Below are 17,407 nucleotides of genomic sequence, written 5' to 3' on the forward strand. Positions count from 1 at the left end.
AAATTAGTATATTAGTAAAATATTTTCAGTTCAACTATTATATAAGTTAGGTGGTTTGGGGCACTGGGGGTGGGATAATGAATATTTACGTAGCACCTGGCAGTGACGTCCCTCCGGGGCTCTTCAGTGCAGAGCGCCGGATAAATATTCATAAGGGGTGGATGCATCTGTGCATGAAACAAATTAATAAAAAAAAAAAAAAAACGGTACTAAGAAAATTACCTTCATTCTCAGCGTCTCCAGCCGTATGGAAACACATGAGCTTACAGTCTTCTAACCTGCTGTTCTTTTCCCTTTAATATAATAATTAGAGTCCTGTGTATATAGCAGTTCTGCATGGGCATGGCTCTGTCCAGCCCATAGTGATGTTCGGTGCACATACCTATATATCTTCCAGGACCCGCATAAAGAGTGGCATGCTTGTTTTGCACCTGTACATTCTGGTTTGCAGCATACATTGGGAGAATGAGACCAATGACAACAAAAAGTAACAAAGAACCTTCATGGGCAACAAATGAGTTTCTAAAACAAAACAAGGCACTTTAAGGTCCAATGGACATTTTTATTTCACTCACATATGTCAGGAATTTTTTGGAATGATACTACCTCTACACAAAAAGAAAAACCACAGCCAGTGAAATCAACCTGCTTATATATTATTTCAATAACTATCATCTAAAACTTACCAGATAATCCTGCGTTATACCCCCACCCAAAACATACCTTGTAAACTCTTCATGTAGATTGTTTGGCTCGGAGGAGTAATATTTAATTCGAAAGTGCAAAGTATATGGAGGGCCAACTGTTAAATAGAAAAGCGTGGAGAAAAAAAACCCAACATGAATGCAGTGATTAATACAGACAAATTAAATGGGTTTTCCAGGGTTAGGCTGGGTTCACACTGCATTTTTTGCAGTCCAAAAACTAAATGTATTGGTGTGCAGCCATTTTAATCAGTTTTTTTCACTGACTTCCATTAAAAAAAGGAGGGATCAAAAAATTTATTAAAAACGCATCAGTTTTTCTACCACATTTTTTTATACACTTAAAAAATAGATGCGTTTTGATCCTTTTTTTTTTAATGATGGAAGACAATGGAAAAACGGATCAAAACAGATGCACACACAGATTTTTATGTTTTTTCATCCTTTTTTTGCAAGAAAAAACAGACAGCAAAAAATGCAGTGTAAACCCAGCCTTAGAAAAACATGGCCACTTTCTTCCAGAGACAGCCCGACTCTTGTCTGCAGTTTGCATGTGGTTTTGTAACTCATTTCCATTGAAGTGAATGGAGATTAACTGCAAACCACACCCGAACTGGAGTAGTACTGTCTCTGAAAATAAGTGGCCATGTTTTTCTAACACTGGATAACACTGATATATAGGTTTGGGGTTAGATTTATCGCACTCTTATAGTAAGGGCCCTATTACACCAACAGATTATCTGACAGATTTTTTTTTAAGCCAAAGTCAGGAACAGACTATAAACAGGGAACAGGTCATATAGGAAAGACAGATTTCTCCTCTTTTTAAATCCACTAATGGTTTTGGCAGCAGAAATCTGTCAGATAAATCTGTTGGTGTAATAGGGCCCTTAGTTTCTTTTGTTACCCATATCGACCAGAGCTCACCTTTTATTTTACCAAAGCAATATGACAAATTGAAGCTGATCTCTAACTGAATGTATCTTATTATAAGACAATAACCCCCCCCCCCCTCACACACACACACACACACACACACACACACACACACACAGTCTTTTAAAGCACTGATTTTTACAAGCAAGAAAGTGATTTTGAGCTATTTCCCAGTCATGATGACATGGCCCCCATGAGAGAATAGAAATGTACTGCAGCTTTATAAACAGTTAAGGGCCCCCCTTTATTCTGCAGACCATGGTGAGCCTGAAGAGCAAATCCCACAGGTTAAGGGATGGCTCTCTATAAGAATAGGTTTACACAGAAATGTGACAGAATATTGAAGCTGAAACCAGCAACAGACTATACATAGAGAACAGACCATAAAGGGAAGACTGAGATTTCTCCTCTTTTCAAACACATTCCTGGCTTTGGCTTCAATAATCTGTCAGATAAATCTCTCTGTGCAAACACACCTTTAGGCCATCAATTAAACACCCTAAGGGCCCTATTACACACACACACAATCTGACAGATCATTGACACCAAAGCCAGGAACAGACTATAAACTGAGAACAGCTCATAAAGGAAAGACTAGAGATTTCTCCTCTTTTTATTCATTATAATATATAGATCGAGAATAAGTTAAAATAAAAAGCTACAATCAATTTTATCTGAAATTGAATGAAATTTTAATATCAATGCATATAGCTTCACACACACCGTATTGCAGCGGATTTTCTGCTGCTGATCCGCGGCAGATTAGATCTAAATAACTGAACACAGTATCAAATCTGCACCATCAAATCTGCTGCAGATCTGCTGCGGATGTGGTGTGTGTGTGTAAAGGCACCCTCATACTATACGAATAATACTAATATAAGATGTATACACTTTGCTAACAATATGCTAATACTAATATAAGAAGCCTTTACTTTGCCACTGTTCCCCCTGCCCATAAATATCTATGCATGCAAGTATGACCTGTTGACACCTCAGAAAAGCAAGTTATGGCTACCCTGGGCTATTGCTCTTAAAGAAGCAGAACAAGCTTCAGATCATGTGACTGCTGACAAAACCCTGAGACGGGGAAGAGCTAGGGGCGGAGTTAACAGGGGACGGATCCTCGGCAAGACCGCAAATCGTCACAGCATGACACAAGATGGCCACCGGGACAATATATTGAGGCTATTAAAAAAGATTTAGACTAATGGACTTCTAGCGGGGGGCAGGATGACATGGACACCGTAGATGCCAGCAAGAAAGGTAATAGTACCACATGACAAAGTTATACAACTTTGTCATGTGGCATTAGATTGCTCCGCACTACCCCTTTAATGAGGAAAAACAAAATCGTAATAGTGCAGCTATAATTCCTTTCAGTGGCTGAAATAAAATAATTTGTGTTCATCACAAATTTTGTGTTTCTAAAAAACGGATTTACGTAACTACAGATGCACTACAAATGCCCAATCCATCATTTTTAACGGATTGTACGGGTGGATATCGTGAGGAATGAATGGATCTACAACGTATAGTGGGACATTTATTAAGACTGGCTTCCTTGTTAACCCGGGCGGCTCTGGCTCTGAGCACCAAATCTACACCTGCTTCCAGTATCATGCTCGCAGGTGTAAATCCCAATAAATCAGGCACGGGAGGAGGCCACGTCGCATGGGAGAAGGCTGGCGTACGCCATGGAAAAGGGGCGGATCTGCCCCTTTTCTGTGGCGTAGGCCAGGGGTGCACATGTAAACGTGTTAGAGACCTGAAATCTGTCTGTAGTTATGATCGCTATGTAGGTGTGGTCATCAACTAACACCAGTAAAGAAGCCATGGGATTGGTATGACTTCTGAAAACCCAGATTTGTTTACTTGGTTTAACAGTGAAATGAAACAATAGATCTGATTGCTCAACATCCAGAATGAAGCAATAATCATAATTGAAAGGACAACATCTGGTGTCTTGCTTCATTGACAACAGCCCGTCGCCATGTAATGCTTAATACACAATCCAGGCTAGAGTTTGCAGTGGTCGCTGTGATCTAATAAAGTTTAACCAGCCAGAGGTATTTTATCTGATGACCACATTACAGAAACAATCAGAATATATCCCCAAGATCAATGTGAGAGCAGCACAGAACTACAATACACTGTGACAGAATAGAACAGATATGTGTGTGGACACACACACACACACACACACACACACCAAAAATCTTACAAACAAGACATCATGCCAGGTAAAAAGCAGAAATGCACTCATGGCACAAATGGCATAGCCCACATAGTTCGAGGGGTTATGCCATTTGCACTCCCATTAAAGTCAATGTAACGCAAATTGCATAGCTTGCCAGATTCTGCTATTTTTGGCCTATTGTTAGATCAAGAGCTCTCTGGTTTGTTCGCAGTTGGTCGGAGGGTGGATTCAGTGAGAGTGGGTTTCAGCAGTTGCCCCTGCGAGTAGGAGGATACAGTTCCCATCATGCACTGCTGACCTCTACTCCAGGCTCTTTTTTCCTATATTCTCCTAGCTGCTGAAGAATGAATCTGCACCCTTTGGGTGCATTTTATATTGTGCTTCCTAACTGCTGAGCCCCTCACATTAATTCCTAGAGCCCATCCTCTGCTTTTTTTTTTATACATAAATAGTTCACCCACCTATAACACCTAAGGGTACATTCACACTGAATAAAACAGGTGGAAATTCAGAGCAGAACCCCTGCCACGGACTCCACTCTGAATCCTGCCTGCCTCTGTTAAATTTCTGTGCTCTTAGTGTCAGTTCAGCAGCAAATTAGTTTAACTGTCTCGGAGCTCTCTGCATCATAATACATCATGATGCTGAGAGTTCAATCCATGTTACAGAGTTAGGCTATGTTCACACTGCGTAATTTTTCAATAAAAAATGGACGTTGATTGCAATGGAATCAGCGCCCATTCTTTACTGCAGGGGCAGCATTGCATTGAAGTCAATGCAATGCCGCCCGCTGTGTTCACCGCTCTTTAGAACAGGCTTTAAAATAATGTACCTGCCTATTATTTCAGGACGCTGTTCAGTGAACAACATCCAGAAATAATAGCTGTTCACACAATGTAATGTGCGGCGGCGGTTGCACTTTACATTGAAGTGAATGGCTAATTGATTTGTGGGCACACCCAACATTGCCCGCAAATCAATAGTAAAAAAAGAACCTCTGTATCGGCTGCAGGAACATCCTAAATGCAGCCCAGCAGTTTAACCGCGTCCATTGCATTGTCTTAGCTTGCGAACTGTGTATCATCAAAATCAGACCTTTTAAGCCCCATCCGGGAAAGCCCCCAAACCAGTTTTCATAGTTTGTACAAACCACAACCTTTTTTTGTGCTCCAGGTCACATAAATGATCTGTCAAAAATTACAACTGTTGGCAGATACATCCACTTACTACAAATACCTGAAGGTTGCATGTTATGGTGGATATATCATAGACCAGTTCAGTTTACATGGACTTACCAGGGGTATCAGATAAATAAATAGTGTAAGGTAGTTCACAAACAATGCCACAATCTGTAAATACATCCTATTTAACACTTTATGATCATTCAAATTTGAGGAATAAGTGAAATACTAGGTTACTGCTAACATTTACAGTTAACTAATGTAATTTGAAAATACTTACTTTTTACTTGTTTCTTAATAGGTTTTGTATGGTCCAGCCAGTGCTAAAAGTAGAGAAAAGTTTTTCCATTAACTGCGTGAACACCATAATCAAAAACTATCAATATGCACAATTTTGCAATAAGAGGATAGGGTGTATTCGCTTGATGCAGTTGTGCTGTGTTTTTTTTTCCTCTAGGCAGAACAGCTTGACAAAAACATACATTTAAAAAATATTGAGTGGTTCTATACCTAGCACAGGTGAAACTTATTAAGATTTCACAGCCTAACAGGCATAATGTAATACAGCCTAACAGAAAGAGGTGTCCAGTTTTAACTTTTTAAAGCCCTATTCACACTTGCAGATAGAGGCTATGTTCCCACAATGTAAAAATAACTACAGATAACGGCCATCGTTGCAAAAAAACGAACGTTATTAATGAACCTGACCTTTAATAATAGTTTTGCAATGGGCTTTATTTGCACTTAGGGCCAGTTCACACAAAGTAAAACTGGTGGAATTCCGCGGCGGAGAATCCCGCCAGCCTCTGTGTCATACTGGCAGTCTATAGGAGGGCTCACGCCCCTCCTCTCTCCATGTGAAAGAACTGACATGTCAATTCTTCCGAGCGGAGAGAGGAGGCGTGCAAGCCTCCCATAGACTGCCAGTATGAGACGGAGGCTGGCTGGCTTTCCGTCAGTTTAACTCTGTGTAAACTGTCCCTAAGTCAGTATGTTGAATTAGTATTTAAACCAGGAGTGAATCTTAAATACAGGGGGTTATAATGTAAAAGGTGTATACCTCTTCTTCATTACATCCAGTCTTGATTTAAACTTCTAAATACTTATTTGCTCCAATGAGCGAATATAGTCTGTCAAACTACAAAAAGGAATACCCTCCTAAAAAGTCACTTTTTATTGTAGATTTTGGATTGTGAATGAAATTAGAAATGGCAGTTTCACTATTGTTTTATCGACATTTCTTCAGAAAGCCAAGTTCACCTAACATCACCTCATCAAAGCTTGACAAATTCCAGGAAGTAAGTATGAATGTGCCAAGAAACTTGCTATTGACTGGCGATGCCAAATTAAATCTGTCCCTTTAATACTTCCAAAGACTTACTAATTTATCCATTAACGGAAAACATACTGTATTTATTCCCACTCCAATCTTTAGAATCCTACCAAGAAGCCATTATTGTCAGTCTTAATATTATACACAAGTTGCTATAAAATTATTTTAGTGCTATTGAGCCAAAGATTCTTGGTGACACTGGTCAGTTTCCTGTAATACTGTATCAGACGGCAGTACAGTGGACCCTTGTGAATGCTAGTAAATGTAGATTGCAGCACTTTCCATTTGCTTACTTGTACACTGCACAAATGATAACCTTCTGGACTATGGATGGCTTTGGGGACATACAAGGGAGTATGTGTATGGGAAACATCATCCAGCTCCAATAGATGGCATAGACCTGGCCTCCTCATTAACCTTTTACACAACAAATACATGTGAAATATAAAAAGAAATAAATTGTGTAATATTTCGTCATAATGAACAATCACAGTTAGAACGATAGACTTTAAAAGGGATCAGTCATTATGGACAGGTGAGATGGGGAGGTTGTGGTATAGAGCACAGTGTGTGAATAACTGCCAGGTTTACACCAGTTTATTCTAACTTTTGTTTTCAGACCAGCTTGGATTTGTTACGGACTGAAACTATGAACAAGAAACCAGTCAAACCACTTTCTCTTCTAGAAGCTTGAAACCTGCAGTATGCATACAACTAGAGACAGTAAAAATCAGTGTAAAAGGACAACAGTACACAGAGCTTTTCACTTTTACTTTCCAAAGGAAAACAAAAGCACCTTTTGTTGAAAAAAATGGAAAATGATAATGCCTTTTTTATTATGCACTAAAAAGTCTAATAGTTAACTATTTTTAATGCCAACTTCTCTCAAGAACAGAAAAAAACAGTTTTGAGTGGAGTTAACCCCAGAGGCATAGCTAGAACAGATGCAAACATTTCGGTTGCTCTTGGCTTCTGGAGCCAAAGAGGGTTAAAAATTAAATAAAAAAAAAACCTCTGCCTCATAAGGAGACCAGTACTAGAGGGAGGAAAGCAATGGCTGCATCTGGTTGCCCAGTAAGGAAACCATCAAACAACTCAGCCATTTATCTTACTTAGCTCTTTCATTTAACACTTCTTGGCATTCCTTAAAAAATAAAAATACAGCACGGTCCCCCCCCCTCTTTATGCTGTTGGAGAGTTATCAAATCTACTGAGAAGGAGGAAAAGAAGAGCAGTTGCTTACCGCAGCCTGATCAGATTCTATTTTTTTTTTTTTTTTTACTGGAACAATGTTATATGAAAGTTACAAACTATAAAAAGCTTCCTATGGGAAACCTGAACTTTTTTTTCACTGTAGTTTCATTGTAAGAAAAACAGGAAAAGCATGAAACACTTGTTGAGAAAGCAGTCCTTTGGCACAAATTTGTGCTATAGAAAGGTAAGGAGACATTTCAATTTGCAAACATACAACTTTTTGTACACAGTACTTTTGTACAATTCTTTTGTATGCAAATGTTTATTTCTGATATATGAAGCACATTTAGAGCTTACATAACCTTAGAAAAAGGGGTGTCAAACTGGTGACCCTGCAACTGGTGCAAAACTACAATTGCCATTATTATGCCTGATCAGCTGAAGCCAAAACTTTAGTTGTCCAGGTATGATGGGAATTGTAGTTCTGCAACAGCTGAAAGGCAGTCAGTTTGACACCTGTGCTACTGTGGTATAAGCAGCATGAAAGTGTTCACTGGTCCCCTTTATGGGTAGCTTCACACGTACTGTATCGCTGCTGTTTTTACGCAAGAAAATCGCAGATCCGCCCCTGTGATTTTAGATGCAGAAAAAGCGCATGAATTGACCTGCGTATTATGTGCATAATTTATGCTGCGTTTTTTTATATATACATAATACGCAGGTCAATTCATGCAATTTTTCTGCATCTAAAATCGCAGGGGCGGATCTGCGATTTTCTTGCATTTTTCTTGCGTAAAATCAGCAGCGATACGGTACGTGTGAAGCTACACTAAACTTAAATTCAGCTTCTAAGGTTATGTCCACTCTCTAAGGTTATGTATAAAACCTGACAGTAACAGGGCTGTGACAGTCCAGCAGTCCCGCCATTGCACACCTCTGTAATAAGGGACCTTATCCTTGTTTCATGCTGATAATGGTTCGAGCAGCAGGAAAACATCAGGCCCCCTTTAAAATGTATAGATTCTAAGTTTATGTAGATACTAAATAAGCCTCATATCAGAAATACACATTTGCTTTACCAAAATGAAAAAAAAAAAAAAATGCTGTACATGCATATAATAAAAAGTATCCCTAGCTAGAAAGCTTGTGTGCCAACTGAGTGCTCCCTCAATAAGTGTTTGACACATTTCCTTACCATAAAACTCCATTAGTAGATATATCCAATAGTATAGCATTCCCTTACATGCCTTTATCTTTATCTTTTACTAAGAAGCTAAAAAAGGATAGACACAAGCCTAATCTAAAAATTTTACTTAACCCCTTCACGTCAGCCATCCGTATAAATACGTTTCTGCTGCAGATTCTTCGTACAGCAGGAACATATATACACGTTCCTGACAGTGAGGGGTTTCAGATGTGCAGCGTGAGCGGCCCCGCACAAATCAGTGTCCCCGGAGCCAAGGATAATGACAGGCAGCTGTGATTGTGGCGTTTAAGAAAGTCAGTGACCGGTTTTGCGCATGCCATGCTGCGGGGGTCCCAATCACTTGTACCGACAGATGGGGGTAAGACACTTACCTCTGCCTTGTCGGATTGGCGTTCTATAGATACTGTAGAGTCCGCCTGAGAGCAGACTTTATACAGAACGTCGATAACACTGATCTATGCTATGCTATGGCATAGCATAGATCAGTATATGTAATCTAATGATTGTATGATTTACAGTAAAATGTGTTGAAAAAAAAGTGTCAAAAAAAGTGTCAAAATATTAAAAACCCCTTAAAAATCCCCCAATAAAAGTTTAAAATACCTCCTTGCCCATTATAAAAATAAAAATATGTAAAAGACATTTTAGACACGCCGCAAGTCACGTGAAATGAGAAACAATGAGAAACAATATACCTATTCCAAATTTGACATTGTTAATATAACTTTCATTATGTACCAACACAAACAAGACTTAGAATCATGTCTGCTGCAGGTTATACCAAAGTTTCATACTGCAGCTGCAACAGGCAGGAACCTAACCCTCATCTCCAGCTGTCTGGAGACTAGCGTCAGCCACTTGCCATAGTGTTTTGCATAACATGGATGTAATGATTTGGAGGGGACTGATGCATTATGTTTCTCATCACTGTAAAATATGGAACACAAAGGCTTGCTGATTATTAAGAAAAAACTTTTCTATTGCTCAAATGAATTTCTTCCTAAAAAAAAAAAAAAAAAAAAAGCTTTACTATGCAATTATAGTGACATATATTGACAGAAGCCATACCATACAATCTACAGATTTCAAAATATCGACAAGTCTAGGGGGAAGTTCGACATGTTATTTAATGGTGCAAACACAAAGTTTAATACATGTAAATGGTGTTTTCAAGATTAGAACAAACATTGAAGAAATTCATAAAAAAATCTTTAACAGAAAGACTGTCTTTCTTGCCCAGAGCAAAACAAAAATCCAAGCACAGGTTTTTGTGAATGTCTACATGGGAGATACTACCTACTGGAGAGACCTACCTACATCAATATTGGGTGAAACTACCTATTGGGGGGGGGGGGGGAATAAAAACTGTCTACCAACTGGACTGACCTGCTTAAGGAGGCCATCTACCTATTTTTCCCCATCCCACCTAGACCCCCCCCCCCCCAACTGACTTTCAAACCCACTTTGCTGTTTTGGAACCCAAGAGGTGTATTAACACTGTTTGGGCACTACATGCTGAAAAAGTATGCTGCCCAACATTTTTGTCTGACAGGTTCTGTGGAGAGGAGTCATGGATGGGAACAAACCATCATAGCAATCTGCAACAGATGAAAAAAGGAAAAAGTGAGTGACTCTGATCAGCCAAGACATCAGCGAAGTCACTTGATGTAACTGCACTGTAATCACAGTATGGAAGGCAAACTCCAGCTATTACAATCATTTTATGTAAGGAAACATGCTGATAACTTTACATTTTGGGGGACCAAATTCACTGGTCTTAAATTAGGCCCCACCTCCATTCACCTCACCAGATTTACAAAAAGGTGCACGCCTATTCGGTTAATCCAGCGGGACCTGCGTCTGAGCAGGTGTAGATTTTTGCTATGATGTACACCTGTGAGCATGGGTAAACCAGGTGTGGGAGAAGTCCACGCCTCCTCCCCACCTTGACGCTCCCTCACCTATCAAGTTAGATGGTTTCCACTTGGGGGGGGGCAGGTTGGCATGGCATGCAGATTTGTTGCACCGGGCCGGTCGGTTTCAATAAGGGTATTGGGTATGCTGATTATTAACCAATGTCCCCCTTCATGTTGCTTTAGCAGGTGTATTTAGAGTCACTGACCAATTTGAAGGTGAACCTCCATCCGAGTCTCAAATCACTTAACAGACCCAAACAGGTTTTGCTCAGGCATATCCCTGTATATAGCACTATTCATCTTACCCCTCGACTTGGACCAGTGTTCCAGTCCCTGCTGCTGAATAACATTCCTACAGCATAATGCTGCCATTAACATGTTTCATGGTATTCAATTTTGGTCTATTCTGAGCAGAGCACCTCCCTCCATACATTTGGAAAGTCTTTTGGCTGTAAGTAAAGGCTTTTTTCCTGCCACTTTTCCATAATGTTCTGCTTTATGGAGCGTGCGGATTGTGTTCATATGCACAGATACTCTAGTCTCAGCTTGGGACCTCTTCAGCTCCATCAGGGTAAGGGTGCGTGCACACTACGGAATTCCCGCGTATGACCCGTGGCGGATTCAGTCACTCGTACCCACACATGGCGGCGCGTCTCCGCCCGTGCCATAGGCACTATTCTATGCACGGGCAGATTCTGCATTCCGCAGAAAGAAATGACATGTCACTTCTTTCGGCGGAATGCGGAATCCGCCTGTGCATAGAATAGTGTCTATGGCACGGGCGGAGACACGCGCCACCGCCACGCGGGTATGAGCGATGGAATCCGCTGCGGGTTATATGTGGGAATTCCGTAGTGTGCACGCACCCATATGGTGTGTTTACACAGAGAGATTTATCTGACAGATTTTTTAAGCCAAAACCAGGAACAGACTATAAACAGAGAACAGATCATAAAGGAAAGCCTGAGATTTCTCCTCTTTTAAGATCCATTCCTGGCTTTGGCTTCAAAAATCTGTCAGATAAATCTCTGTGTATAAACGCACCATTACCTTTGGTCTCTGGGCTGCCTCTCTGATTAATACCCTCCTTGTCCAGTTTGAGAGTTTTGGTGGGTGTTTATCTCTTAACTCCTTCGGGACCAGGCTAATTTTCGTTTAAAAGGCCATAGCACTTGCATTTTTACACCTACAGACCCACATGAGCCCTTATTTTTTGCGTCACTAATTGTACTTTGCAATGACAGGCTAAATTTTTGCATAAAGGACACTGCGAAACCAGAAAAAAATTCAAAAGTGTGGTGAAATTGAAAAAAAAAACGCATTTCTTTTATTTGGGGGGAATGTGTTTTACGCCATTCGCCCTGGGGTAAAACTCACTTGTTATGCATGTTCCTCAAGTTGTTACGATTAAAACGATATATAACATGTATAACTTATATTGTATCTGATGGGCTATAAAAAATTCAAACCATTGTTAACAAATATACGTTCCTTAAAATCGCTCCATTCCCAGGCTTATAACGCTTTTATCCTTTGGTCTATGGGGCTGTGTGAGGTCTCATTTTTTGCACCATGATGTTTACTTTCTATCGGTACCTTGATTGCGCATATACGACTTTTTGATCGCTTTTTATTACATTTTTTCTGGATTTGATGCGACCAAAAATGCGGTATTTTGCACTTTGGGATTTTTTTGCGCTGACGCCGTTCACCGTGCGAGATCAGGAATGTGATTAATTAATAGTTCGGGCGATTACACACGCGGCGATACCAAACATGTTTATTTATTTATTTACTTTTATTTATAACCTGGGAAAAGGGGGGTGATTCAGACTTTTATTGGGGGAGGGGGCTTTTTACTAATGACAACACTTTTTTAATTTTTTTTACACATATACTAGAAGCCCCCCTAGGGGACTTCTAGTATATATACTTTGATCTCTCATTGAGATCTTTGCTGTATAGATATACAGCAAAGATCAATGAGATCCGCACTCGTTTGCTTTCGGCTGCTGCAGCCGAATACAAACGAGTGCCGAGGCGGGGACGGCGCCATCTTGGACTAGTCCCCGGCCGGCATCAGACAGGGAGTTCGCTCCTCCAGGACAACGTCCCGTGGGAGCGATCTCCGCCACTAGACACCAGGGAAATGCTGTATCCGGTAATCGGATGCAGCTGTCATGTTTGACAGCTGCATCTGATTACTGTATTAGCGGGCACGGCAATCGGACCGTGCCCGCTAATACCGGCGGTCCCGGGCTACAAGCGGCACCCGGGACCGCCGCGTTTCAGAGTGGGGTCGCAGCGGACTTGTCTGGAGATCTCCTTGGTTTTCACAGTGTTGTTTGGTTAGGGCCCCATTACCTATATCTGACAGATTTTTTCAGCCAAAGTCAGAAATGGATTTGAAAAGAGGAGAAATCTCAGTCTTCCCTTTATGACGTTGACGTGTCAAATCCTTGTGGTGGAGCGGTGGAGATGGAAAGACCCGTTAAGGCACTGACCGGCAGTACAGCAAAGGACGCAGGAAACTCGTACTGAATTTATTGTACATTTATTGTCTCGACAACACCACGTTTTAGGGTGCAGGGATCCCCTTTTCAAGTTAAAAAAGACATACAGATAACAGTGAGGAAAACACCACCAAAATCCAACAATGGGGATCCAGGCGCAGGTCCGACTAATGGTGACCAATTGAATAATGTAAAACGATAAAAGTTTATTAAAAAAAGCCAACACGTTTCGGAACCGTACCGGTTCCTTTATCAAGAGTCATATATCATTACAGGAGAGACACACAACACAACTTATACAAAAAAAATAGTGATGTCAATAAGATAGGTGGAGCTACTCCACCCATCAGGGTTAACTCCTAAAGAGCTAAAACAAAACATATACAATTTATTAGTACTACAGCTGTAACTACATAAAAAAACATGCAAATATCAAAAAGACATGTACAATTGGTTAGTACTGCAGCTACATACAAAACAGCGTCCAAAAATATGTAAAAAAGCAAATAATTTTTTTTTTTTTTTTAAATCTACTTTTTCCCCCCTTAAATGGTTCACCTGGTCACCATTAGTCAGACCTGCCCCTGGATCCCCGTTGTCGGAGTTTGGTGGTGTTTTCCTCATTATTGCCTTGGTGGAATTCAGGAGTGGCTGCGGTTCGCAGGTTTATATTTTTCATGCTATTCCGAAAGTTGTGCCTCCTGTTCAGCACAACTCTATCAGGCGAGGGTTACCATATTCTATCCCTTTACCCCTTTTAGTCCAGCTGATCCGCGCCATGGAGAGCTGTCCCTTGTTTTTCTTATACAGATAACAGTGGGACATAGGCTGTTTAAATGTCCAAGTTGGCGGGAGAATGGGACCGAAGCTCCACCCCCCACCCGGGTGATGACACCACTAAACAAATCCAAAAAAAGGATACTTTTCTAAATAAATTACAAATAACCACTAAAAATTAAAAAGTATACATTCATAAAATACGTAGAGAAGCATAAATGCAGTGTTGGGTTTGCTCACGGTGGTATCGGGAGGAATGTTCTGATAACGTATTATATTGTTAAAACAACCTTCATTTTACTGAGAGAGAACCCCAATAGTACTGTGGGGAAGATTGTTACTAGAGTGGTGGTATAAACTCAGAGAAGAGGAGAGGCACAAAGGGAGAGGAAAATACCATGACCGAACATGGGAGGGAGAGGGCAGTGACTGTGTTCGCTAACTATGTACGTGCAGCCCTTGCTGCCAGATAATCTACCCGTGTAATTGCTCAGTAAACGAGCGCCAATCTAGCAGATCATCGCTCGTTTTCAGTTTATGATCGGGCCCTGTAATAGGACCCAAACAGCTCCATAGATTAATATTTGTTGGCCAGAAAAAAAAAAAAAAATAGTGATAAAATATAGACTAATGTAAAAGTAACCTTACTCCTTGTGCACAAGGGTATATTTTGGCTCATAATGCAGAAAATGGAACTTTGTACTGTAGCAGTTTATGTTGACACAACCTTAAATTTCAGTAAACAACTGATGCTGCAATTGCAATGGAATCAGCGTCCATTATTTACTTCTTTACTGAAGTCAATGCAATGCTGCCCACTGTGTTCATACATTGTTGTTTTAATGCCCGTTCTTTGGAACAGACATTAAAATAATGTACATGCCTATTATTTCTGGATGCTGTCCACTGAACAGCGTCTGGAAATAATTGTTCACACAATGTTAAGTCAGCCGGCGGCTGCACATTACATTGAGGCAAACTGCTAACTGATTTGCGGGCACACCTGATGGTGCCCGCAAATCAACAGTAAGAGAAAGAAAGAAAAAAAAAAAAAAAAAAACATTCCTGCAACCGGTACAGATGTATCGGCTGCAGTAAAATCCTGAATGTAGCCCGGCCGACGGCAGTTTAACAGTGTCTGTTGCTATTAAGCCAAGTGTGAACATAGCCTATTTGTTTGATTTGAACACTACTAGGTGAAAACTCACTCTAATATTTTTCATGTGACAGACAATGCTTTTTATTTTCTCTCTAGGAGGTGGTAGTACCCTCCTTGTGAGGAGGATCCCAAATACACTTGTCTACATCAGGTTTCAGGCCTAATGCGGGCAAACCACAGATTAAATACAAAAGTGTAAATAAAGTTTCATTAAATGTCTTAGCATTATTATAATGGGCCAGTAAAAAGGGGTGCAATACTGACATATTGTTGCAATACAGTTCATAATATGGATCAATACTAGCCTTTGGCCTCATTTATACCTGCACATTTATCCAGTACTAGAAAATGTACCCGGCACTGCCCGGGTATAAAGTGTCAGTGTGTTAGTTAGATTTGTTACAAGGTCGCCCAGGAGGCCAATCTATGTCCTTGTTTTTTTTGTTTGGAAATCGCAAGGGCCAGTGTATGCCTTTATACGCTATATAGCCCGTAAGTTCTGCACTGTTTATGTAAATTGTAGATTAGAAATAAACTAATAACTTTAAACTTCCTAAATACCTAATAGCCAAACTGAGATGTCATCATGTGATCAGACTGTATGCAGAGCCTGGTTATATACAACATTGGCAGTTTTATATACAGAGCCTGGTTATATACAACATTGGCAGTGTTATATACAGCCTGGTTATATGCAACATTGGCGGTGTTCTATACAGAGCCTGGTTATATACAACATTGGCAGTGTTATAAAGTATACCGCCTGGTATACAACATTAACAGTGTTATACTCAGCCTGGTTATATACAACGTTAGCAGTGTTATATACAGTCTGGTTATGTACAACATTGGTAGTGTTATACAGAGCCTGGTTATAAACAACATTGGTAGTGTTATGCTGAGCCTGGTTATATGCAACATTGGCAGTGTTATATACAGCCTGGTTATATACAACATTGGTAGTGTTATGCTGAGCCTGGTTATATGCAACATTGGCAGTGTTATATACAGCCTGATTATATACAACATTGGTAGTGTTATGCTGAGCCTGGTTATATACAACATTGACAGTGCTAGTGGAGGTCCTGTATACATGTAGTATATAGTTGGTGGAGGTCCTGTATATACCTGTAGTGTATAGTTCTGGGGTTCTGTATACCTGTAGTGAGTAGTTTGGGGGTTCCCCCCCTGCTGATTGCAGACCATAAGTAAGGTGTGTGTGCAGAAAACCTGCAGCTTATAATAAGTGCATACACAATCCTGCACCATCATAATCTGGCCCTCTTGGGCACTACCTTTCATCCTTGGTGAGGACAACACAAAAGAGGTTTCAACATTTCTAATACTGTATACACTCCCCCCTGCAGGTAGCCCCTGTACTGTATACACTCCCCCCCCCTTGCAGGAATTCCTTTACTGTATACACCCCCACCCCTGCGGGTAGCCTCCATACTCTATACACTACCCCACTTGCAGGTAGCCCCCATACTCGATACACCCCCCCTTGCAGGTAGTCCCTAAACTGTACACACTCCACCCCCCCCACAACCCGTAGGTAGCCCCCATACTGTATACACTCCCCCCCCTTCTTGCAGGTTGCCCCCATACTGTATACACTCCCCCCTTCTTGCAGGTTGCCCCCATACTGTACACACTTCCCCCCCTGCAGATAGCCCCCATACAGTATACACTCCCTCCTTCAGAAAGCCCCCCATGCTGTATACACTCCCTTCTGCATGTAGCCCCCATGCTGTATACACCCCCCCAGGTAGCCTCCATGCTGTATACATTCCCTAACACCCTCTTACTGTATACATTCCCCAACACCACCACCCGGCAGGTTAGCCCCCTACTGTATACACTGTATATACACTGTACACTGTTAGGGTGCCTTCAGACCTACCGGATCCGCAGCGGATTGCACGCTGTGACTTAGCTGCGAAATCCGCTGCGGATCCAGTGTCATTCAACCCTATGACACTACATACTCGCACAGACCGTTGTTAGATCATGCAGGCTCCCCTCCAGTGTGTTCAGCACTGTGCTGCTGCTGGGCATGGCTCTGGACATCCCCCCCTAAGCAGGCTGGAGCGGTGTGTGCAGCGTCCAGAGCCGTGAGGAGAGAGCTGTGCCCAGCAGCAGCACAGCGCTGAGCACACTGGAGGGGAGCCTGCATTATCTAATAGCTATCTGTGCAGGCGGGATGATCGGTGCCTCTGTCAGTGTAAGTTACGCTCCGGCCACTGAGGGGGTTAATTTACATACTCGTCAATCTTGCTGCGAGTAT

The 17,407-nt window shown here is 41.2% G+C and overlaps 1 protein-coding gene across 1 annotated transcript in view; it reads right to left on the reverse strand.

Moving 5' to 3' along the window:
* EPB41L4B (erythrocyte membrane protein band 4.1 like 4B) overlaps nt 1-17,407 on the reverse strand; it is a 144,150-nt gene that overhangs the window by 47,118 nt on the left and 79,625 nt on the right. Inside the window, exons 3-4 of the mRNA XM_069958239.1 lie at nt 5,302-5,344; nt 724-802 (exon numbers count right to left, since the gene is read on the reverse strand). Coding sequence (XP_069814340.1) covers nt 724-802; nt 5,302-5,344 — 122 coding nt within the window. The remainder of the gene's footprint in view (nt 1-723; nt 803-5,301; nt 5,345-17,407) is intronic.

This window comes from Dendropsophus ebraccatus, chromosome 2, assembly GCF_027789765.1.
Source record: "Dendropsophus ebraccatus isolate aDenEbr1 chromosome 2, aDenEbr1.pat, whole genome shotgun sequence".
NCBI classification, from domain to species: Eukaryota; Metazoa; Chordata; class Amphibia; order Anura; family Hylidae; genus Dendropsophus; species Dendropsophus ebraccatus.